At 42.2% G+C, this 24,494-nt stretch overlaps 1 protein-coding gene across 1 annotated transcript; it reads left to right on the top strand.

Moving 5' to 3' along the window:
• Positions 1-1,671: 1,671 nt before the first annotated feature.
• LOC108156485 (dipeptidase 1) lies at positions 1,672-10,550 on the top strand. The gene is made up of 7 exons (XM_033388776.1): positions 1,672-2,341; positions 2,410-2,479; positions 2,553-2,729; positions 2,799-2,883; positions 2,971-3,046; positions 3,155-3,293; positions 8,221-10,550. The coding sequence occupies exons 1-7, from the start codon at positions 1,695-1,697 to the stop codon at positions 8,326-8,328; spliced, it is 1,302 nt and encodes a 433-aa protein (XP_033244667.1). The 5' UTR covers positions 1,672-1,694; the 3' UTR covers positions 8,329-10,550.
• The last annotated feature ends 13,944 nt before the right edge of the window (positions 10,551-24,494 follow it).

The raw sequence follows: 24,494 nt of genomic DNA, 5'->3' as shown, positions 1-24,494 counted from the left end.
TCAAGGTGGAGAACGAGATGGAGAAATGTTTACAAACAAGTGTTAACATAGTCACGAAAAATATGAAATAAAACGGTTGTTTTTTTTCAACGAGAAATTGGGAATTTAAAGAGCCAAATTATTGGAAAAAGTTTAGTTTATCTTGTTATTTGTGTTTCCTTTTAAAATTTTCGAAATAAACCGACTTTTCTGATAGATTTATGGCTTTCCACTTTTTAAATATAGTATAGTTATTTTATGGAAAGTTTATTATGACTTAAAAAAAGTATATTTTTATTTTCTTGGAGGTAGTGCATCTTTTTTCACATAACTTAAGTATCCTTCATCTGGTGCTTTAAATTAGCCCAATACACTTATAAGCTGTTTCATAGCGTTATAGATGCAATTAAATACCATATTCTTGGTGAATATTTCCGAAACCATACCTGTTTTTAATTTGCGTAAATAAATTAGCTCTGCTCTGGTATTAAGATTTTTTCGTCCAGGCAAAAGAATTTTATAAAAATGTACAAAATTGTACCAAAATTTGGATGGGACTTGTATTGAAATTTATCTCTGTGCAGTTGTTTGATAAATGGATTTTAATATGGAGAACAATATTTTAATGGAAAGACAATAAATTTGATTCCAGATTAGTAATTTCTGATCTATATCTATAAAGTATACAGTGGAATGAGCATTTTTTATGTATTAACCCAAAACTTTGCCCCAAATAGGCTTTGTTTTCTAACTCGAAGCGCACCAAAAAAATCGCATTACTTGTGGGACATGGGCACAAGTTGGCTAACATTTTCATCTGCTCAGTTTACCATTTCATTTTTGGCCATTACCTTTCTCGACTTCCAGGCTGACTTATGCGTTGAAAACTATTAAAGTAGTTTAGTTTAGTTTTTCTGTTTTGGTGTAGAAACTTTAATTTCACTTTCTGTGACAAGGAATATATAAATATTTGCCTCCTTCCCTACCCCAATAAACTTTGGCCAAGTCTCCGCCCACATACGAGGCGATAGTTCAATTTCTTCGGGAAATGCTTAGACCTTTTCTCCCTCTCTCTCTCTCTCTCTTTTTTCTCTTTACCACCTGCCGGGCCCAGGAAAAACTTTATGTCAAACAAACAAAACGAAATTTCCATGGATAAAGTATTTCTTTGGATCTTTTTCTGGACTGGCCCAAACGGTGGGGGGAAAACTATTTAAATTTTCTATGATTTCTCTTTTTTTCAGGTTTGGAACAGACCGGAGCGAAGTGGAAACTTTGCTATAAATAATTTTGCATTTTTATTGTGCATTTTATGCATTTTGTGCGCGATTTCGATTTGAAGTTGGGCTCTGAAATAAATATGAAAAGTTTTATTTATGTTTGCGTGGGGTGGCTGTGGCTGTGGCGAGGATTGGAATTGGGGTTGGATTTGGGGCGGTATCGGGCTTATTTAGAAGCAGGGCCGTGGGCGTTATATTTATGACATTTGTTTGCCAACAACTTTCAATAGCTCAATCACGCCACACCCGCACAAGCAATAGACTAAGTCTTATCCTCTCCATTGAATTCTCAATTTTTCTCCCCCTCTCTCTCACCCCTTTTCTCTTTTGGCTTTTTTTTGGTTTTGTAGCTAGAACGCGGTGGAACACCATCAATGTGAGTGCTGCGGCGGCTTCTGGGCTCTACTGTTAGAGCGCCGCGCTCCTTGAGGGGCAATGAAATCACGGAAGCTGCCAAAGGGCTTCGTGCTTTGTGGCCTCAACTGTCTGACCTTCGTTTACTTCCCGCTCGTCCTGCCCATCCTGAAATGCTCGGCCGGGGCCGCGGCCAGCGCCAGCGGCAACGCCAAGGCCAGCGACGATTTCGACTATCGCATGCAACGCGTCCGGAATGTCCTGAAGGAGGTGCCCCTCATCGACGGCCACAACGATCTGCCCTGGAACATACGCAAGTTCCTCAAGAATCAGCTAAAGGACTTCCACTTCGGTGGCGATCTCCGGGAACTGGCTCCCTGGTCGTCGAGTGCCTGGAGCCACACAGACCTGCGCCGCCTCAAGGAGGGCATGGTCTCGGCACAATTCTGGTCAGCCTACGCCCCCTGTTCGTCGCAGCATCTGGATGCCGTGCAGCTGACACTGGAGCAAATCGATCTCATCCGGCGCCTGGTGCAGCTTTATCCTCATCACATGGCTCTTGTGACGACGGCCACGGGCATCGAGCAGACACATCGCACGGGGAAGATCGCCAGCCTGATAGGGGTGGAGGGTGGACATGCCATCGGCACCAGTCTGAGTGTCCTGCGGATGTTCTATCAGCTCGGCGCACGATACTTGACTCTCACACACACCTGCAATACACCTTGGTAAGGGTCCATAAATGTCTAAGTGTTCAAATGATTACCAAATGATCCTCTCCTTTCTTTGATATCAGGGCGGACTGCTGCAAAGTTGACGAGCCCGGGAAGTATCCACACATTGGCGGACTCTCGCAGTTCGGCAAGGTCAGACCATCCAACTACTAGTCGTATTACGCTAGAAATAGCTGTGAAATAACTCCGAATATTTCTCTTTTAGTTGGTGGTCAAGGAGATGAATCGTCTTGGGATGATTGTTGATCTGTCGCATGTGTCGGTGCCAACCATGCTGGATGCTTTGGCCGCCTCTAGGGCGCCGCTCATCTTTTCGCACTCCTCGGCGCATGCCATCTGCAACAGTTCCCGCAATGTGCCCGATCATGTCCTGCAACGCATTGTAAGTCCATTAAGGAGGCATTAATCTTTGCAGAGAGCATTAATCCTGTCCCTTCTATCCCACTGGCAGGCAATAAATGGCGGTCTGGTTATGGTCGCCTTTTATCCACATTTCGTCAGCTGCTCGGGACAGGCAACACTGCACGATGTTGTTGGTAGGTTGGGCTTCTGTTTGGGTTCTGGTTTCTGGTTCTGGTTCAAAAAGGGAAACATTAATCTTTAAACTGCTCTGCTCCTTTCAGCGCATATCAACCACATAAGGGAGGTGGCTGGCATCGATCATGTGGGCATTGGTGCTGGCTACGATGGAGTCAACTTGTGAGTACTTTTCAGCTATACGGCTCCCCACATACATATGTACTTCAATTACATTTCATTCCATTTGGCGAATTATGGTTCGTGTCCCTTTCTTCCCCTTTGTTGCAGAGTGCCCAAAGGACTGGAGGATGTGTCCAAATATCCGCATCTTTTTGCTGCTCTACTCGAGTCTGATAAATGGTCAGAGGAGGATATTGCCAAGTTGGCTGGCAGGAATCTAATACGTGTATTCAAGGAAGTCGAAGCGGTGAGTGTCCAGCAGCAAACAAGCTGGGGAGAACTTTTGAGAAAATTTTTCACTTTTTTCTCTGTGGTATTTTTCAATTGTTCATCGTTTTGGCCTCTGAGGAATGTGTAGATACTCTGCCGCAGAGACTCAAAAAATGTTTCCAAGAAAGTTCTTTGACTGACTAAAGAGAGTGGATTTTCTAATCATATGACATTATATAGGATGGCTACTCTTGATTGCTAGATTATATCATCAAATATAGTGTAGATTTCTTGAGGTTATTCCTTCTGGGATCTCTCTGTCCTTTGCTGTGTTTTCTTTAGTGCTGTTTAGTGTCAGACGCGTACCTGACCGACTTAGAGTCCGAAGCCAGTGCCAGTGCTGCAAACTAACACACATTTCTCAGCCAGCAAACAAACAAAGGAGCTGGAAAAGGACATTGCTAGAAACCCCACCCCACCTCACCCACGGTTGTTATTACAGTTGGAAAATTCCTTTCACAAGGATAAAAGGAATAATGTGGCTTTGCAATGGAATTTGCACATACTTGGAATGGAAGCAGAAGCAGCAGCACCAGCAAAACCAGAAGTTGAAAGGCGGAGGAGCTGGAGCTAGCACTGGCAGGACATTGGCTCTGGCGTCGAAAAGACGCAAGTTGTGAAATAATTTTAAAAGGATTTTCAAATGCTTATTCCGATATTTATACACGAGGCATGACCAGCCAGCATGAACAGCAGGAACAGCAGGAGAGTTGAAGCAACAGCCGGCGCCTCAACAGTAGAAGCAGAATCTGCAGTTTGTTTGCAGGATGCGGTCAGCTTGTTTGCCGTCTGCTCCAAGGATACTGGAGGATACTACGAGTCCCATATACTCACATAAAGCCCAGAGTAAAGAGTACAGGGAATGGGATTGGTTTTTGCCATTCTGTTTCTTTTCGCAGGAGCTGTCTATGTCTATGCACTCCAGGCTTCAAGCAGCATTCAATTTAGATCAATACGGGACTGGGACCAAAGCCCCTCTTTTGAGGAAGTTACTCCTCTTGCATTGAATGCCATTCGAGTGGAGGTTAGTACCACTCAAAGGCTGGCAAGTGGGTTTGTTTTTCAGTCGAATGCTTGGATGGATGCTTCGTTGCATCGATGGGATGGCTATGGCTAGATGCTTGGCTAAACGATGCAGACAGGCACTTCAGCTGTCTCATGTGAGGAGATTGGTACTCTCTCTTTTGATGGGCTAATTGAATTATAAATTAAAGGAAAATGTGCATAAGAAATACTTAGAATGCGTGCCCCGAGCATATGTACGGGCAAAATGGCTTGGGGAAAATTCTCTTCTCGAATTCATCTTGACTAGAGTCGCCTCCTTGTGCTCTATAAAATCTCTGTTCTCTAAATCAAAATAGTTAAATTATTCTCATTTCGAATCTCGGACGCTCTGTCAAGTTTGTTCCTTTGGTTCCCAAAACCAATTTAAAGATTTAATAACAAGTATAAATCATACGCCCTCTTGAACGATACTGGTCGTCGTGGTCGTCGCTTTTATTGCTTTTGCTGATTATAAAAACCTCCTTTGGCACAAGTTGAGAAAGAGATGCCGCCGCAGCATTTTTTAATTTAGCCCTTGTCTCTACTCGGACTCCGAGAGACTGCGAGAGACCGGGCAAACTTTAATCATATTCTCAGAGCCTCCTCCCCCTCCCAGCCGCTACATTGTAATTAGTTTTAGTTCGGGGTGTATACTATATACTCGGATAAAAAGCAGGGAATACTTAGTGTCCGTCTGTGATTACAATTCGCACTTACCCCATAATAGTACTGGACAAAAGGGGGCCGGCAAAAGTATAGCCTTACTTGCAGCGTGGTCTGATTAAAATCGTCCCGAGTTTTTATGGCGTTTTGCACTCAGCAGACAACCATATAGAGTCACATACTCGTACATATATATATATATATATATATATTTACTGCTGTTTATTACATGGCCATAATACTCATTAAGAATTGTATTTTAATACGTTTCTGTTTGTTTCTGTACTTTTTATTTTCTGTATTCCAGTACTTGCCCTTTTTTTTGTGTGTGTGGTAAAAAGTAATTAAAAACGTTACCCAACCGCCTTTTATCTTTGGCCAAAAGCCCAGAGCCCCGAGGATTAAGCCAGAGAGCCATATAATATATATCCGAATGACATTTGCTTTTGTTTTGGCTTTGCATCTGACCAAGTCTCAGGCTATGGAGTTCATTGAACTGGAGCTGGCATGAAATTTATTGTTGCCTACTTAGGGGCGCAGCCAGTGTCGCCTGGCTCGTAATGCAATTAAATAATAACGAAAAGCGGGTCAAATGTTCAATTATTAGAAGCTTAATGCTGTTTTCGGGGTCTCTGGGTCGCTCTCTCTGTGTACACAGGGGATTTGGACCGGGGACTCGGTCATGGCTGTGATAATTAAGCAAGTCATAGAAATTAGGCAAAAGGCCATTTTAATGATTGCCATCTAGCACACAAGCGCACCACCATACACACACACACACATACCTTTTCAAGCTGGACACGTACTCGGGGGGCATTCCAGTAAACATTTTCGCCTTAATTGCACGATATATCCTCCGAGTTTCCCCATAGTTTTCGAGAGCCATTCAATGGCCATAAGGAAATCAATTTTTTATGACACATTTCCATCTTTTAGGGGGAGAATTTTATGAGCCAATAAATTATGAAAAATTTAAACACTAACGGAAGTCGTAGGCCGAATTTTCCCCCCGTTTCAGAACAAAAACGGGTTTCGAGAACACATTCCCAAGGACCTTAAAGACAAACAGCAATTGCCACAAATTTGTGGGTGGAAGCGGGCACTGGTAGGGCACTGGAGAGCCCATAGCCCATAGCCCATGAACATGATAATTTTCTTGACGCCAGTTTTTATCTACACAAAAGCAGCAGAGAGGCAGCGGCAGAAAAGCCAAGGATTTCGCCCCCATCCCATACCATCACCAAGAGCAGCAGCCCTTCCAGCTGCTTGTGTCTGTGTAAATGTATCTTTTATTTTAGCCTTTTATATCTAATGCGAGAGCGGAGAACAGCATTTGGCACGACACATCGCCCTAGTGGCGGCAGCGGAGACTCTAGCTCCCGCTTCGGCTTCGGCTTCGGTTTTGGCCTGGTCCGGGGTGATGGGTGATGGGCCATGGGCAAATGTCCCCGGCAAATGGCAGCAATTTGTGCGAGACAAATTCATTTAAATATCTTTTGCCAGCCTTGTGTGGGGATCTCTTTCTCTAAGAACAGACAAGCACACCCACCCCCACCCCTTCTTGTGTGTATGAGTGCGAGAGTGTCTGAGCCTGACCTTCTTACAATTGATTTGGCTTTGGGTTCGGGCTACAGGGGTAGAGCCGGGCACTCTTCAACATTCATTTTACGCTTTGAACTTTTCACTCAAACTGTAACTGTGGAACTGTGCTTTTCATTTGTATAGAAATACTTGTAGAGTGGGGTACACAGGGGCATAGAACGCGGCTCAAAGGCCGGAAGAGTCTAGCCAAAAGGCAAAAGGCACAAAAGTTCCCACTGCTGTGAGTGGGAGGGGTAGGCAGAGGGTCGGGCCTAGGACTGCACACAAAGTGCAATGACTGAGCCAAAGCTGACGTTTTATTGTTGTTTGTGTGGCAGGGCGCACATAAAGCCTCATAAAAAAGTCGTAAATTCGATTGTTGTATGGCAAACAAAACACAGGAAGTGGGACGAGCCCCAAACTCGGGCCCAGTCCAACACAGCCTTTCCACTGCCACTGCCCCATCGTCGCCATCATCACCTCCCACTGGTGGGCGGTGGTTGCCTCAAAAGGTGTTTGGTGTTGAAAACAAAACATTTTCTCTCATTTTATTTCGTTTTTTCCTCCTTTTTTCGGCTTGTGGCATTAAATGTGCTCCAAACTTTTCCAGGGACGCAACTAAGGGTTTTCCTTTAAGTCTTTAGTATGTGTGAGAGTGGCGGAGTGAGCAAGAATGTTTCTTTATGAATATTTAACTCTACATATTATTGCCATTTAAGGGGAAAAGATATAAAAATAAGGAATGGGCATCATAGAAGTTAAGCTTTAGGAAGATTTAAGCATGTTTTGAATCTTTTTAAGTGAAAAAAAATGGGTAAATTATTTTATTATAGCTTCTGAGAGACAGCCAATTCCATGATAATTTCTAAAAAATATAGACTTACCTTCAGGCTTAGTCAACTTACACGACTGTTTACACTGATAGAAAAATGGCATAGTAAAAAGAAGCACACCCATATTCAATCGAAATATAAATTATATTATATATGAAAATATATAATTCAAATGTGAAATATATTTATTTTAAGTATTAAATAAATTTAATACAATATAATGGCATCAATATTTTGTCTGGTTCCAGCAACAACTCCACACCCAAATTCTAGACTTTTCCAAACTCATAGTTCATAAGAAAATTCCGTCATTGGTCTGTCTTTACACTGGGGGTGCTTGATAAACTTTAGAACCAAAGGATTCCATGGCACCATTCTTGCAAAAACCTTTTCGGAGCCCCATCGATTTTGTAATTTCCCTAATAGCCACTGACTTACGTCAACGTATACTTTAATCTCAGAAATTCATTACGAAAACGCCTCGGCTCAAAATTTATGGACTATAATAATGCCATATGCAGTATAAGGATACCCAAGCCCTTTCAAGAAATCATTTTAGCATTTGAAAATGCAAACAAAACTTTGGCAATTACGCTAAATAACTTTTGTAAGTTGTGCCAGCAATGGCACAGCTCCTTCGGCTCCTTGGACTCCTTCGCGTATGCAATCAATTTTCATCAATCAAATGCAGCTGTTGGCTGACACACACACACACGCAAACTCGGATAATTGCTGATTGAGTTTTAACCAACGGAAAACCCCGTATTTTCTCTGTCGTTTTAGGTGCGTGATCAAATGGAACTCCTGCGGGTGCCACCCATTGATCAGTCAATTCCAGCCGAAGACATTATGGGCAGATCCTATTGTCGTTATCAAGGACCAAGAACGTGATAATTTCTTCATATGTAAAGTTCATCCCCCATTCACACATATACATATATTCATCCACATACATATACGTACACATATACACACATATACAAATAGAGCGAATCTCCCGCGGCGAGAGAATAGCAAAAAATTATGTCAAGCGTACGTGTTGTAAAGTGAAACTTGTTTTAGGTTAATTGACAAAGTTTTTCTTCGTTTTTTGTTTTTGTTTTTTGTTCGTGTTTTATTTGTTGAGTATTGTTTGCTTGTCTATGTGTGTGTGTAGGCAACGCGGACACACTCAGTCATACACAGATACTCAGACATTTTTCAATCGCTCAGACCTGGGGCAGTGTTGGCCAGCTGGTGCCCGCCGCTGCCAGACAACTTTGTGCGCAGCTGGCATCGCCCATAAACAAATACAAAGTGGCAAGCAGAGACTGCCACATGCCACATACCACTGCACCCCCAACCCCAACCCTATCCACCTCTGTCCCTCCCACCCCCAGATCCGCCAACATTGTGTAAATATCATTGCCATGTTTATTTTTATCTCTAGCTCTAAGTCAGGCAGTGTCAGCGGAAAGAGTGGAAAAAGATAACTAAAGAAAAAACCAGGAAAAAGCCTGGAAAAACAGCACACAAAAGCTAGGAAAAAAGTAATCCCTATAATAGCTAAAGTAAAGCACAGTTAGCCCCAAATTAATAAATCCGATACAAAGTAAAAACGGGAAACCAAAAAACCAAAGCTGATCCCCGAAAAGTCAAGAGGAAAATCTAATTTTTCAGGAAGTATTTTTTCTATGAAAAAGTTATTAAAGTTTATCAAAAGGAAAAAGAAATAGCTAATAGTTAATACATAAAAAATACCTGTTACAGTTTTATATACATTGTTGCCGGGCCAGTGGCCATGGACCAGTGGGTTGGAGAGATTGACACGATTCCGATTTACGAATCGGGCTCATTAATCTCAGCCACTGAGCCGCTTTCATTAGCCCGGCGAATATGTATTCAAAAAGGTTTAATTACAACGTTATTCGTTTAAAGCGTTTTTAATTTTGTTATTAACCTAAATGAAATTTCCATTTAATAAGTTAATTAACATTAAACATTTAATTAGCAAAGGTTTTTATTTATATGAAAAAATACAGCAAATATATAAATGAGAAAAGCCAAAAAACAAAAAACCAAAAACAAAAAAACAAAATGAAAGTTATTCAATGCACGCATTGAATGTAACCACATTTTTTGCATCATTTGGCAATTTGTAAGGCTTAAATGCCAATCTTTTAATCAATATTCAAATAAAGCAAAGCGTTGCGCTGCAAAGGAAAAACGGAAAAATGATGATGGTAAAAAACATATTGTATAATTAATAGATCCATACAAAATTCAACCCGCCAAAATTGCGAATAAGTTCACAAGGAAAACCCATTAAGCATGAAATAATATATAACGACAATTGTATAGCCAGCATATGAGAAGAAAAGTTTGTTCAAGAACCATTAAACGCATATAGAAACCAATAAAAAAAAGGACAAACACTCTCATACGAGTATATAGATATGTATATTTAAATATTTTGTTTTAATTTAGTCATCAAAGATTTCGAGTTGGGTTTTTGTGGGGGTGGGGTTGGGAGGGTAACGAAAAGTAACCTTTGAACAAATTTTTGCAGCTCAACTAATAGATTAGATCCAACCTTTTTTTGGTTACCAAAAAATACGAAACATATTTAAAGTTTAAGCCAGGCGATGGGGATGGGCGCAACAAAGTAAAGGCAAAAATAACACATGTGATCAAAAATAAAATTAAATTACATATATATATATTATTACTATTTAATTACTACGATAATTTAATGTTTAACAAGAGGAAAAACAAAAATAAAAAGAACAACTTATTGAGAATTCCACAATTTTTGATTGCTGATGGAAATTGCAAACAAAAACTCAACTTTATTGATAACAATTAGCAAATAATGAAAGCGAAAAGAAACCTAATTAAATGTAACCCGTATAGAAAAAATTCTCAAAATGCTAACAGCGTTAATACCCTGTAAATATTTGGATGAATACTGATCAAATTGTAATAATAATTGAATGGAAAAGTATGTCAAGTTGTGAAAAATGAAAAATAACCATATTCATGTGTGTATATTGGGAGGATGTCGATGTCGTAAATGGCCAGCAGAAGAATACCAACAGAAATATAAATAAATTCATAAAAATTATACAAAAACATATCAGAGTATTGTGTTATATTTGGGATCTTTGTGGGGGGAAAATCCATCTGCATGCCTCGTCAAGCTTTCGGTAAATCTGTTTCTGTAAGTAAGACTCGACTCCTCAGCAACCATCAACACTTCAGACACTTTCCTCACTCACCCATTGTCTGGGGTTTGTTCTCTTATTGTGATGATTGCACTCGACACACTCTTTCGGCAAACACTTGTGCCACACATCCTGAGTACATCCTTCCCCCAGCAGCGCTCTTATCTGTCTGCCACAGCCGGATGGGAGGGATGGCTTGTCAATTTGTTCGGAAAAGTAAAAGGATTTCCAGTTTCCTTATCGTCGCGGCATTTGTAGTAGTACACCCTAAACCAGAAAACAGAAACCAGAGAGAAGATAAAACTCCTGTGTTGGCCAATGTAATTTATGGCCAAAACCGTTCAAACAGTGAAAAATCATGAAAATTTATCTCATTTTGGTGGCGAAGGTCACGCAGTTTCCCTCAGTTTCCATCCAGTTACCAAACCACATGACTCAAATGCTCGTAAAACTTGCAAAATAATTCACATTTTGTTGGGGCTGCCACGCAGCGAGCGTAAAAAACTATGCATCAAACGAAACGAAATGTATGTTTTACATAAAATTTCAATTAAATGAAATAAAGTTTCGGTTTTTGGGTGCGGATTCAGCGAGATTCGTCCTTGGCAAAGGGGCAGCGGCAGCGGCAGCAAAGTGGAGCGGAGCGGATTGGACTGCCTGGGGCTGGAACGTGCGTCCCGCTTAAATCATTTCGCTGGCAGCTGAAATGAAACTGGCAGTGGCAACAACTTTTGTTAAACATTTGTTACCAGCAGCTACAGCTATGGCTACATCTACAGCAGTGGCAGCGGCACCAACAGCCATCACTTACCAGCTTTTCCACTAATAAAAGTAATAAAAAAGGAGCACGACCAAACCGAAGCGATCCGAAACGAAACGAGACGAGAGCCAAGTGTAAGAGCCATGGAAACCCATTTGAAAAATCGAACTGGTTCAATGGCTGCTCAAAGGCTAAAATTTCTGTGGAAAAAAATGCATTGGAACTGAGAAAATATTTCCTAATATATTGTTACGAGAAATATTTTTTTTTTCCATAATTTTCCAGCTTATATTGGACTCTCCCATGTGTTTTATTATCAATTAAAATTCTCTATTCCTATCTCAAACTTTCATATAACATGAAAAAGCACTCAAGTGCTCCCAAAGTTACTTTGCCATTTCTGTCCCTGAAGAGCCACAACCATTTGAAACTTTAAAATTGAAAGAATGTCCTAGTTTTTTTTGTTTATTTAATGAAAACAAAGAAGGAGTTTGCTATAATTGGAAGTGAAATATAATTTATAATGAATGAAGGCATATCTTTTAAAAGATTCCAAATATATTCTTGTGCAAGATCTTATAAGCCTCTTACTCGTTCTGATTTGATCAATACAATCTACTCATTTCGTGGTTCGACTCGAAATTCCTCTTAAAATCGCTCCAACTGGTTCCGCGCAGCCCTGGCAAGTCCACAGCTAAGTGGAGAAAAACCTCAGCAATAATAAATAAATATAAAAAATCGAGCGAAACAAAAGTGGAATAAAAAAAAATCATACTAAACATTTTCGTTTAGTTTCCAATGACGATTTGCTGGCCCCAAGCCGAACCCAGTCACCACCCTGCAGAACCTCTCTGCAGCCACCACCACCTCACCGCAAACAATGTTGCCGCCTTATCCAGTCGTTGGTCCGTGTTCATGCTCGACTTTTGGTGCCTCTTCCGTCCCCTATCCCCCGCCACTGGTCAATACCAACCCTTGGCCCGAGAAGTGCCACCAAAAAGGATTGCTCTACGCCATAAATTGTTGTATTTTATTGTCCAATTTCTTTTTATTATTTTTCTGCGTTTTCCCTTTTTTTTCTTCTGCCTTCCTTTTTTTCTTCTCGGGGTTTTCCGCGCTGTGTTGCTTATGCTTCATCTAGTGTTTTGCTTTTTTCGGGGGCACTTTGGGCCACATGCTGGTCCTGTCCTAGGCAACTGGACCTGGAACCTAACCCGGGACCAACTTGGCTGTCATTCTCATTGTCGTTTTGTTGGGAAATTGTTTTTTAAAAATAAAATATAAGCACACACGCGCTAGAACATACACACAGATCTACTACATATAGAATATTTAGCTTGAATTATTAAATGGACACAAGAATGGACACAACAATAGGACTGAGGAGAAGAGTGACCATGGAAGCTTTCCTTTCCGTTCCGTTTCATTACTATGCGTTTGCTGGGTCTGCCGGTTAAACAATTAAGAAATTCCTGAAATATTCAGAATGTCAGTGCACAATAACTCAACTCTTCTTGGCTTTGCCCGAGAGATGGGCGTTGGGCAGGTGAAAATGTCTTCTTTCCATTGGAAACTGACCATGTGGGAGAGAGGAGAAGAAAACAAAGGAAAATCCAAATGAAAATCACACAAATTGAACGGAATTCGAGAGGGAGATACAAAGAGAGAGAAAAAGCAGCAAAACTGGTTTTCATTTTCGGCCAACAATGCGTATGCGTAACGCGGCAAACATTTTAATGAGCGTTTACATAACAAATGCGGCTTTTTCCCACCCACACTGCCGCAACCACAATGCCGCACCACCCAACCCACCCACTAGCGGCTCTCTGAAACTGAGTAACTGTTACATGCAATTATATTTAATGATGATGTTTTTCCACAGCACACTCATGCCAATATACCCATGACCAACCATGGCTGGTTGCTATTATGATGATGACGATGATGGGCAATGATAATGTCATGATTTTTTATCCCCCAATCATAACCAGTACGCAGCGGCTCGGCCCATTCCAATTTATAAGAATTGATTTTGTATTAAGTAAATTTAATAATTTATAATTCAGTTGGATGGCATTATAAAGCTCAATCCATACGAGAGCTCTGGCACCGTCAGCATCTGTGGTCCCATATGCTTGATGTGAAATTTTCATATTTTACACAATCAATCGGGTATTCTTTGCGTTAAGCCTCGCCTAAGCCTCGCAGCTGTCCTTCTCCGTTTCCCCCTTCCCAGGACTGGCCACTGGATGAGGCTTTGTTCTGCTTAAAGTTATCCCTCTGCTGCCCTTAGCCCTTTTTGGGTTCAGTTCAGTTTGTCATGGTGTACACTCAGGGAATTTTTTTCTGTTTAAGGTGGTGTCTCAATTTCAGGTAGTTGCACTTTTCCTGCATGAATGTTTGAGCGCATGAAAATTGGGAGGTTATTTACCAGTTCCATCAATCAGCACTTTCGGGCGAGCGGAATACTAAAAATTTGTTCACCCGGTGGTTCTTTCTATTGCGACATGTTCATAAGTTCTCTCTGCTCTGCTCGCCATCACATATAACCGCTTTGTTTCAAATTTTTTCTCAGTGTGTACAGAGATATTATTTGGCAGAGAATTTTTCCTATCACTGCTGTAAAGTGAGAAGAATTCTTAGCTCTGCCCCTGCTCCCCCAAGTCAACATATGATGCTGACAGCCGCAAGGCAATTAATGCTTAGCACCACAAATCCTTGCCGCAGCATCGTAAAATATATCAGAAAGTTTTTCAAGACCCTATGGTGGGATTGTAAGCTATTTCGAGGCGGGTTCTACGCCGGAATGAATCCAATTATGTGCTTAATCACTAAGAAGGCCCAGACACGGAAGAGAGTGGAGGAGAAAAGCGAACTCTCGTTGACAACGCTGGTGATGTGACGACACTGGCGACGTGTTGTCAAAGTGACAAGTGCCCACACCACACTCACTCGCTCATTCAAACACTCACACACACACTCAAGCAGTGGCAGTCCTCAGGGCGAGCCGCATGTGCGTAGCGTAACGTGGCTCATTCCTTCCAGGCACTTGCCTCAACATGTGGCATGGCTTAAGGCGCACGGCCGGACGGCCTGAGCCTTTAAGCATTAAATACTTTAACACACAAGCGTTGTTAAAATTTATTCATGGTCGTTTTTAATGCAGTCGGGAGGAGAGCAGAGCAGAGGCCCAAACCCAAGCCCCGACCGAGGACCAGACCGAGGACTTGACATGCAAATGTCTGAGTGTTTGTGTTTGTTGGTTGATGGGTGATGGAACCTCTCTCTGATGATTCTTTCTCCTCTTTTTTCTTTTGCTTTTGCCTCTTGCTCTCTCTCGTTATTGTTGCTGTTGTTGCCGTCTGTTAAGCATGCTTTTGAAAAGCTATTGAATATGGTACCCACCCTTGATGCGGTCCTCACATGCCCCATCCATCCCCTCATGCTCTTCACCAGAGCCTCGTATAATGGCGATTTTTTACACTCATTTGGCAAATATCCCTGACAAAGGGTATCACGATTAAGGCGAAGGTTAATAATTTTTCTATGAGCAGAACAAATAATACAATACTATACAAGCCTAGGACGGTAATGCAAATTAAATATGCTTAGAATTACTCCTAAGTCTCTGTAGATTTATTTTTTAACTAACAGTAGAGTTCTTAATACTTAGAGTATATCCGCTGTCGACTTTAATCGAAACCGAAAAAAATAAATCTTGTTCCCTTTTTTTTGCGTTCCACTCGTCCCGCTGTGCCATTTCACATGAATTTCATATCGTCCTGAGGGTCCAGGCCAGGCAGCCCCACCCGATTCGAGGCGCTGTGATCCAATCACCGGTTAAATGGTGAGTAAACTGGTTGAGGGGCAACATGTGACTGGGTGCGACGGGGTCCGTGGGCCGCTTTCATTAGTAGTGCCAACAGCGAATCAATTCCACCCTCCCGTATCAATCGACATTCTGCTGAAAGCGGCAATTTAACACTTTTCCCAGCGCCACGCCTGTGAGCCGATAAGGCGAGGGAGGTGAGGCAGAACGTTAAAGCAAATATTTGAACATTTAATTTTAATTTTCAACTTTTGCCACACGCACACGCATTCGTTGGCCCGGGGCCCGACACATGCGCAAATTATTTGTCACTCTTGTGCCTGTAGGCTTGACTCCAGGCACGAGCGGCCTCTTCCTGGTGCTCCTGATGTTCACAAGGATGGGCTCCAAGTAAATTACTCTGCCGTCATTTGATTTGCTTAAAGGTTAAGCGTCTGTGACATTTTGCCCAGATTTCAAGTAAGGAACACCAGTGCGGGCAAAGGTCTGTCTGTTTGCCTTTCGAGCATTTTCCGTTGACATAATTAAAAGCTTCCAAAAATAGTATTCAAATGTTTGTCAAATACGAGTAGAGCACAAATTATTAGCTAAATAAAATGGAATTCATGACTTTTGGTATTTTTGGCAGTAAGGGTTTCACTTTCATTTCACTTTCAGCAGTGCCACTTGGGGCAGCTTCAACTGGGAAGCCTGGGCTGCTGGGGATGGGATGCCACCAACCGACAACTTCTTCAGACATCAGTTGCTGCCATTTCCGCATCCGTTTTGCTTTGTTAGTCCGCTTCCTGTTTCTGTTCCTGTTTCTGCTTCTCCATCCTCTGTGTCTCCTTCTCTCTCTTTCTGTTACTGTTACTGCCGCCACACTCCAGCCTTTGATTGCATTTGCTGTCTTTGTGTGAGATTTCAGTTTCATTGCACCCATTGCCGTGGTTTCCCATTGTTCCTGGCTCCATCTGCACTTAAAATGTTTATAAAGTTTTTCTTTGCATACCCTTTCAATGGGCAAGATATCTTTGGCCAGAAAAAAAAACACTAATTAATACAATAAAATCGTTACCATAAAAGCGATTTCTGCCATTTCTTGGGTCTCAAAGTCTAATTTAAATATATTTAAAGTTTTATTAAATATAAATATAATCAGAATACCAAATACTGTCATTGGAAAAATGTTCATATATTTTATCTTACCTCAAAATAAAATTATTAAATAAGACCAATGCTTGCATTATATAATATCCATTAAAATTGTTACACTCGGTGACTCTAAAAGGGTATTATAAAGCTGCCAACAGATTCCAGATTTTCCACAGAATTGTTTTTTACTTTTATTTACTTTATTTGCTTCCTGAGATGCTTCTTACTGTTGCAAATGCAACTGTTTTTGCTGGTGGCTGTCGGTGTGGTGGAGTCTTCAATTCTATTTTCGTTGTGGCAGCATCAAAGTTACTTGCAACATTGTTTCTGTTCTTGCTGCATCCTTTGGTATTTTTCATGAGGGTTTTCTTTTGCTTAAGCGATACAAATTTGCAATTTTAGAGCTTTGTCAAATTCATTTTGTATATAAAAGGAAGTAGTACACATCTACATACATTTTTAGGAGAATATTAACTAAAAGAGGACTATTTTCTGATCATCCTATATGTTCATAAAAATTAACAGGACCTACTACAAGGCCACGGAGCAATGATCACAAGCCTGGCGTTCCACGGGTAAGATGTTCATGCACTTTAACAGGACCCAACAGCAGACAACGCCAAACAAAATACAGTCCACAAGGAGGCTAGATGTATGGCTGTACACTAGATGCCCTTCTTCTGGCCATTCACTACAAAACCTTTGGGCTCTAAGTACATATCTATGCTATTGGCATTTTAGGTGGAATTAACATTTTAATGTGGCAGCTTTCCCCCTCTCTGGAATGGCTTTGGGGCCAAACGAAGACTTCTTTTGTTCCTTTGCCATTTCATTTGCTTTACTCTCGAATTCGGCTCGTTTTTCGTTCATTTTCTCATCCCATTGCTTTGGATTCCTTTCTGCTTTGCCTTTTTTGTTCTCGTTTTTTTTTTTTTGTGTACGTTCCTTGTTATTTTTGCTGTTTAAATATGCCGCAGTATTTAGCATGACAACAACTTTGACAACAACAGCAACCTCAGAGGAACCTGCCCCAATCCCTGGCCCCGTCCTGTCCATGTTCAACAGAGTTCTGTGACTGCCAATATTTCAGCTGCTTTTCATGTTTGTGGAGCCACTTTTCTGCCTCCCTATGCCTATCCCTTTCCATTGGTGTGTTTCGTTCTCTGAATGTATGTGTATCCGTTTTCCTGTTTGCCTGCGGCCTCCTCTTGGTTTTTTATGGAATTAATTAAAACTTCGCTGGTGCTCATTTGGCCAAAACCGAAAAATTAACAATTAAAGCAAAAGCCAGCAGGTCAAAGACAGTGTTTAATGTGGTTTCGGACCCAAAAACTTACTTCAAACAATGGACAAAATTGCGGGCAATCAGTGTAGGATAATTGATACGACTCGAACACACATAACGGAGGGAAATGAAGTGAACCAGCCTCTATCGAGACTTCATTAAGTTTCAAATATGTTATAGAAATAATATAGTCATGAGTAATAAATAATATCCAAATAAAATTAAAAAAAAAATATCCAAAAATCGTGTGTAACATAAATGAATTTTTCAATCTTAATCTAAACCAAAATATATATGAAATACCTTTAAAAATATAAACTTTGTCAATTTAGCCAGATAATGGTTTGAATTTATACCCGCTATTTAGGAAGGCCACGGCCCCACTTTTTCCCATTTAAATTACAAGAACCACAACAAAACCAAGCTATACAGCTAATTTCAGAGCTCCGTTTAATATATTATTTCCTTAATGGCCTCCACTGCCGAGGCACTCGAAAATAGCTCTTCAAATGTTTTAAGTGCATTCCGTTGTAATTGATATTTTTCTCTCCTGATTTAATCCCGTCCACACTCCACACATTTTTGATTCCTTCCATACACTCGTTAGACATTACACATGTACATTTTTGGGGCTTTTGTGCTTCAGTCCAACTCGGATCCGTTTAATGACAAATTCCAAACAAACCGCTCAGCTCTTGCCAACTAACACACCAACGAGACTGCTAACTAGCCATTCGCTCCACCGAACTGCTGTACTGCCGACCCACCAACCCACTAGAACCACCCAACCGCCAACAAAGCAGACAAAGGACAATCCTCTACCGGCTCTCGCTTTGGGGGCATTTCACGTGTCTGCGCCCGTGTTTGGGCCATCAAGCGACGCCCGCTGGCAGCGAGTACTCTGATTTTATGCATTTTATTATCTGCCTTAGTCACGTTTCAATTTACGGCCCATTGGCGGTTACAATTTGCAATCACGTTTTCGCCCCCACACAACGGGCAACCGTCGACCGGCAACCGTCGAGCAACTTTCTCCGGGCTGACACCTTTATTAGGGTCTGGCACCAGCCACTCCACTGCCATCCCACACCACTCCAATACACTACACTCCACTCCAACTGCTCGAAGTCTGCTCCAAGTCTGTTCATCATATGGCTGAAGAAGTTGGCCTCGTTGTGGCTCTGTCTGGGGTGTCAGTGGTGCCTCTGCTGGTGCTGAGGCTTGTTTTAGTTTTTGAATTTATTGCCATTTCTTATTTTTCCAGCCCTCTCTCCAACGTATTCCCGTCTTGCCATTTGCCTTTGTCTTACATTTATAACTTATTTTCCCTGGCATTGCCATTGCAAGGCAGGTGCAAATGTTCTTGGGTACCTTTTGTCTGTGTCCTTCTGCTTCTGCTTCTGCCTGGCCTGACCCGCACGTCTGCCCCTGGCTTCATTGTTATGTCTTTTATCTATGACGGTTCATTGTACGAAAACCCATCCCATCGGCAGACCCCACCAGACAGACTCAATTTCGTTCCTTTGGCTTGCACCTGTAGCTGTGGCTGTGGCGGGTCTCCCTTTGTCTGGGTCACGTGGCCCACATCGAACGGAGCTCCACCTCTGGCATACTCCGAACTCCTCCACTGCAACCGTAAATTGTAACTTTTTATTACATAATTTCTGTCATTACCCTGCGAACGGTCGGTTGCCCAGCAAGGATTGGTTGCCTGGTTGGGCACCTTTTAAGCCACGTCTTGTGGCCATATTCGTAATGACTTCAATACATTTCGACTGTCACCGCCGCCTGACTGACGTCTACCGGTGGTTCCTGCTCTCATTTCCTTTGGCCCACCTTTACTCATTTGCCATTCTGCAGACTGCGTGCTGTGCATACATACGAGGGCGTACCGTACCCACACCGCACCGAAGAGGGAGCTCCATTCCAGCCCCGATGGCGGTTCAGTGTCTTGCCTTTATGAGCCTTTTACTGCCCAGGGCTGGCGGTGATGTTAATTTAAAATGCAATTAGTTTAAGTAATGAACACACTTTTGTGCGCAGGGACTCGGCGCAGTTTTATTTGTCAATTTTCCAAATCATTACGGAGCTGGAAAGGGTTCTTGGTCTACTTTCCCACTCTTAAGAATTACAATCTCTTGCTGTTTCAGTCACTTAATCAATATTTTCCTAATCGTTGGATTGATCAACCACTGCAGTAGTTTCCCCAGAGCACCTGCATTTACCTTGTTAGGGCACAACTCCTGCCGGCATTCTAAATGAGTTTCCCCCCAGTTTCTGCGCATAATTTTCCCATTTACAACAAACTTTTATCCTAGTTTTTTCCATTTTCTTTGCTAATTTCTTGGGCTGCCATCATAAATCAAACAGCCTTTTGATCATCAGCGACAGCATGAGGAGAAGAAGGCCCAGCAGCTGGGTCAGGGAATCAGGAAGGAGTGAAGGACGCGGTCCAATCTGGGCGCGTCTCTAATTAGCTGACGCCCTGGCCGGCCATCCTTTTGGCTTGTTAGCTTTGTCAGCTGGCTTTTTATATCTATTTTTGCTTCATTAAACCAATTTCCGTGTCGCTGTCAAAACAACAATTGATTTCCGCGCCAATCGCCATCCGGCAGCTGTGGCCTTTGAGCACAGTTGTCCCTCATCCTCTTCCTATGTTCTCCTTCGTTTCTTCTCGCTTCTGCTTCTCTCTTTCATTTCTTTGCTGCGCTTTTCACTGGCCAACAATTTTCCTTTTGCGGCTGGCCACTTGTGTTTACATTGGCAGCTGCTGACAGTAACGAGTTGTTCTACACACGTCCATGCCCATGTCCATGTCCATGTCCGCTTCCACTTCGACGTCCACATATCCTCCTCGTCCATGGCCAGGTTCTCCGCTGTGAGCAGCTCATCGCCGTTGTCCTTTGTCAGCACATCGCTTGTTTGTCTATCACTCCTTTTCCCACAATGGAAACGGCATTATTCTCGCACTTGCAAATATTATAAGAAAAAATTTGTCAGAGCTTGGCCTGAAGCAACTCTCTCTCCCCATTCCCTGCTCGGATGCGCTTCACCATCTGTGTGGACCAAGTAATCGATTCTGTTATCATTGATGTTTGCAATAAAACTTACTGCCAGCCATGTATCGTTCTTATACCCTACCCAGAGGGTTCTTAAGATTCATTTCGAAGCAAAATTAAAGCTGGAAAATGTTCTAGGAGACTTTATTCAAACAGAGTAACTCAGAGCCGTGGCTTGATTTTGGATTGTTCTGTTCTGACTTTTGATTTGGGTTGCGTTTAATGCAGCAGAAATTATTTGCATTCTGCTTTGGCTGCCATTTTTCTCACCAGCAAATGCCAGCGATGCCAGCGATCCTTGGTACCTTGCAGCTTCTTTCAAGGAACAGGCACGAGCATTGGGCAATATGATTGAGCAGCCGGCTTTGGCTCACACACACGTGCTGCCAACATATGTCTGTTTGCTATGTGGAAATGGCGAAGCATTTGCAGAAATGGCAAGAGCTCTGCCTGCAATGCAATTTAAATACATATATTTCTCTGCACTTCTACGGCTTCTTCGCTCTCAAAATATATCGCCCAGTCGTCAAAGTCGGCAAGCCAGAGCAGTGCATGGCAAACAAAATAGAAAGGGAACCAGGCAGCGACATGAGCAGTGGAAGAGCAGTTTGGGGTACGCATAATTTACCGATGGGAAAGAGAGTGTTGGGTGGTCCTGGTGCTTGGTCCTGGATCCTGGTTCCTGCTACGGTTGCCTTCTTTCAATGCGAGAAATTATTGTGTGCTTTTGCCGTGCGATTTACTTTGCCGATTGCAATGAGATACCCATGCCAGGCCCTGGCGTGCCATCCATGTTTCACATTGCGTATACGTAACGGAGCGCCCTTTCGCGTGCTCACTGATGCATGCTGGCAAATACATCTACCTCGACTTGTATGCATTTACATGTGCACACACGCGCATCCATATGCACATCTACTATACAAATGTTCCATATGCCATTTTTGGCTGTACATTTCGTGTACCCTGTATATTTGGCAGTAGCAAGGGTGTATTGTTATTTGTAAATATTTCAGTAGTTTTTGTTTTGATTATAGTGCAGTGCTGAGTATCTTACAGTCCATATATTCCACTTGTACGATTTGTTGGCTTCGATATGGCTCGATTCCATGCTGGTTTGACAGTCATTGAGCCAGGCTTATGCTTGCTGGCAGCCGCCCCTCTGGCGGAGGTGGAAACCGATGTCTGATTTTGGCAATGCATCCGCAGCCATGTGACACGGCATTTTCATGTCGAACAGCACCTACTTTGGAAGTATATTTGTGGATTATAAATATTTGCATTACGAGTATTCTATATCAAAATATGATATTTACATTTTCCCGGAAACTATTTTTGTAAGTTAAACCCTAATTACTTTTAGTGATTCACTTAAAAGCATAACCAAAGCAAATGGCCCATGAATAATTTAAATAGTTTATCCCCCAATCCCAAACCGATGCCGGGGAAAATTATGCACATTAATGATATCAAAATGTGCGAATAAACATTTGAATTATGGCTCCACCTGATGCCGGGATAATTGTATGTGCGGGGGAGAACTTCATTTTATTAATTCATTTAAATTCATAGCTCAATATTCACAAACGCATGCAGCGCTCATTCCACTCGGCCACCCCACACACGCGTGGACAAATTTCCCAACTAATAATAACATAAGCCACATAATTAGGTGGGTGTCCCCGAAGAGAGCTGGCCCCCGGAATGGGGGCACATCCTCGTACTCGTACTCGTACTCGTCCGAGTGTTAGAGTAGATGGACTCTGGTGTGTGTGCATCCCATTTGCCCGCAAATATGTAATTTATTTTACTAATTTAGCACGTTCGCACCTCTTCAGGTTGATTGAGCACGCAACGGGAACTATGTATGCAAAATGGACAGCAGCAGGACATTCTCAGTCCCCTGCCAAATCTCTCAAGGCTGGACCCCAAGTCGGACCCATCAGCACATCATCTTACCCCATCTAACCTCATCCTCGACCCTTACACCACACCCCCTCGCACACACACATCACACTCGGGGGAGCAGGGACATTAATGGACATCGACATAATCAAAAACTAAATTTTCGTGAGCTGCGGAGACAGGTCCTTTGGGCCGAGTGACCAGCGACCGACCCCCTATAAGACTACCCATATAAGCTGACGTTTTCAATTCGGGTTTTACTTATACAAGAGAAGAAGAACGAGTATGTACAAGGGAACCAGAGCCAGGGCAGGCACTTCACTTTGCTTCGACATTCATGAATTCATTCATAAATTATGGGTCCCAGTGCAGTCATAAAAGTGACCGAGGCAACCACCAAATATCAGGCGATTGCATATGGTCAGAATATCAGTCCAAGGCTGGACTGGAGCCTGTGAGGTCAGTGGGTGCGTAGTGGTTGCCTGGTCAGTGGGTGGATGTGTTTCTGATTGAGCTTAGGCAACTTACCCACTCCCATACGCCCACTTCCTCTTACACTCTTCTCTCCCATGTGTCGTTCTCAGGTAAATGGAATGAAAGCTACTATTTGATATCTATTGACTGCCTTTGATTTGTGTCCTTTACCCGTAGTATAAATAACTCATTCCGTAATCACAAATTAATGATAGCCCTTTTGCAACATAGTATTGGAAATATGCGTTTGATTTTCTAACATTTTCTCTGTTCATATTTGCCCCGAACAGTTTTCCATGCAGAGCTGCAGAGGAAAATGTTCAATTGTGTTGATTCTCCAGTGCCTCCTGCACGTCCCTTTGTCGGTCCTGTCGGTCACAGCGCCCAGTGCTACCATGACAAATGAATTGGTTAACAAACAGACAAATCGGTGCCACCCGCTGGGGCGGGGCACCGGAATAAGAGTCTGATATTGTCAACGGCCTAACAACAACCCACTGTGGTGCAGAATCAGGAGAGGAGCCTGGGAGGCTAGAGGTGGATCAATATTGCGTTCTGTACTCGTCTGGAGCAATATTGCATATTGGCAGCCTGCTTTTGTAGGTGAAATAGACAGAGACGGAGATAAAGTTGATGCCTAATAAGCATCTAAGCAGACAGAGTGACCGAAACCAAACTGGAAAACCGGAAAAACAGAGCGAGAGACATCAAAATTTTTGCACGTGTTGTTAGTTTACCTATTCCCCAGTGTATGTGTGGGTGTGTGTGTGTTTGTGTGTGGGTATTCCATGCAATTTTTGAGAATGGAAAAACAAAAAGTTTGCCAGAGCATTGGAAGCAGGGCAGTGAATGCATTTTGATTGCAGGCACACTGGACTGAAAAGTGATGATTGTATGAAATTTTGGTCTCTACAAAATTAAGGGATGTATTATTACATTTCAAATATGATCAGATCATAAGCGAAAACAGCACCAATATATATTTTATGTAATTTTCATAATTAGTATATATATTTTCAAACATTTTCACATGCATTTTTATTTTACAAAAATGTTCACATTAAATCTTTCTTTTAGCCCACTATAGTGGTTGGCTCTTGCTTGTTTCTGGTGTTGTTTTAGGCCTAGGGCCAAGCATCAGGAAAAAAGCATTGCATAAATTTTCCCGCTGCAACAAATATGCAAAGAGTTTCAGTTTAGTTCAGTTCAGTTCAACTCGGTTGGGTTCGTTTTGCTTGTTGTTCAATTGCCGTGCGACAGGGGGCAGAACGAGAGGTTAACTGCAGAAATCTTTTGCTGTTATGCGGCCAACATTCTACTCGTATACGTACTGTTGCCACTGCCACTGCTGCCAATTACAGCGACACGCTGTCTGTTTGCCTGTCAACAGACTGTCGAGAGGGAGCTA

This window comes from Drosophila miranda, chromosome 2, assembly GCF_003369915.1.
Source record: "Drosophila miranda strain MSH22 chromosome 2, D.miranda_PacBio2.1, whole genome shotgun sequence".
NCBI classification, from domain to species: Eukaryota; Metazoa; Arthropoda; class Insecta; order Diptera; family Drosophilidae; genus Drosophila; species Drosophila miranda.
This window is presented reverse-complemented; position numbering and strand designations above follow the sequence as displayed.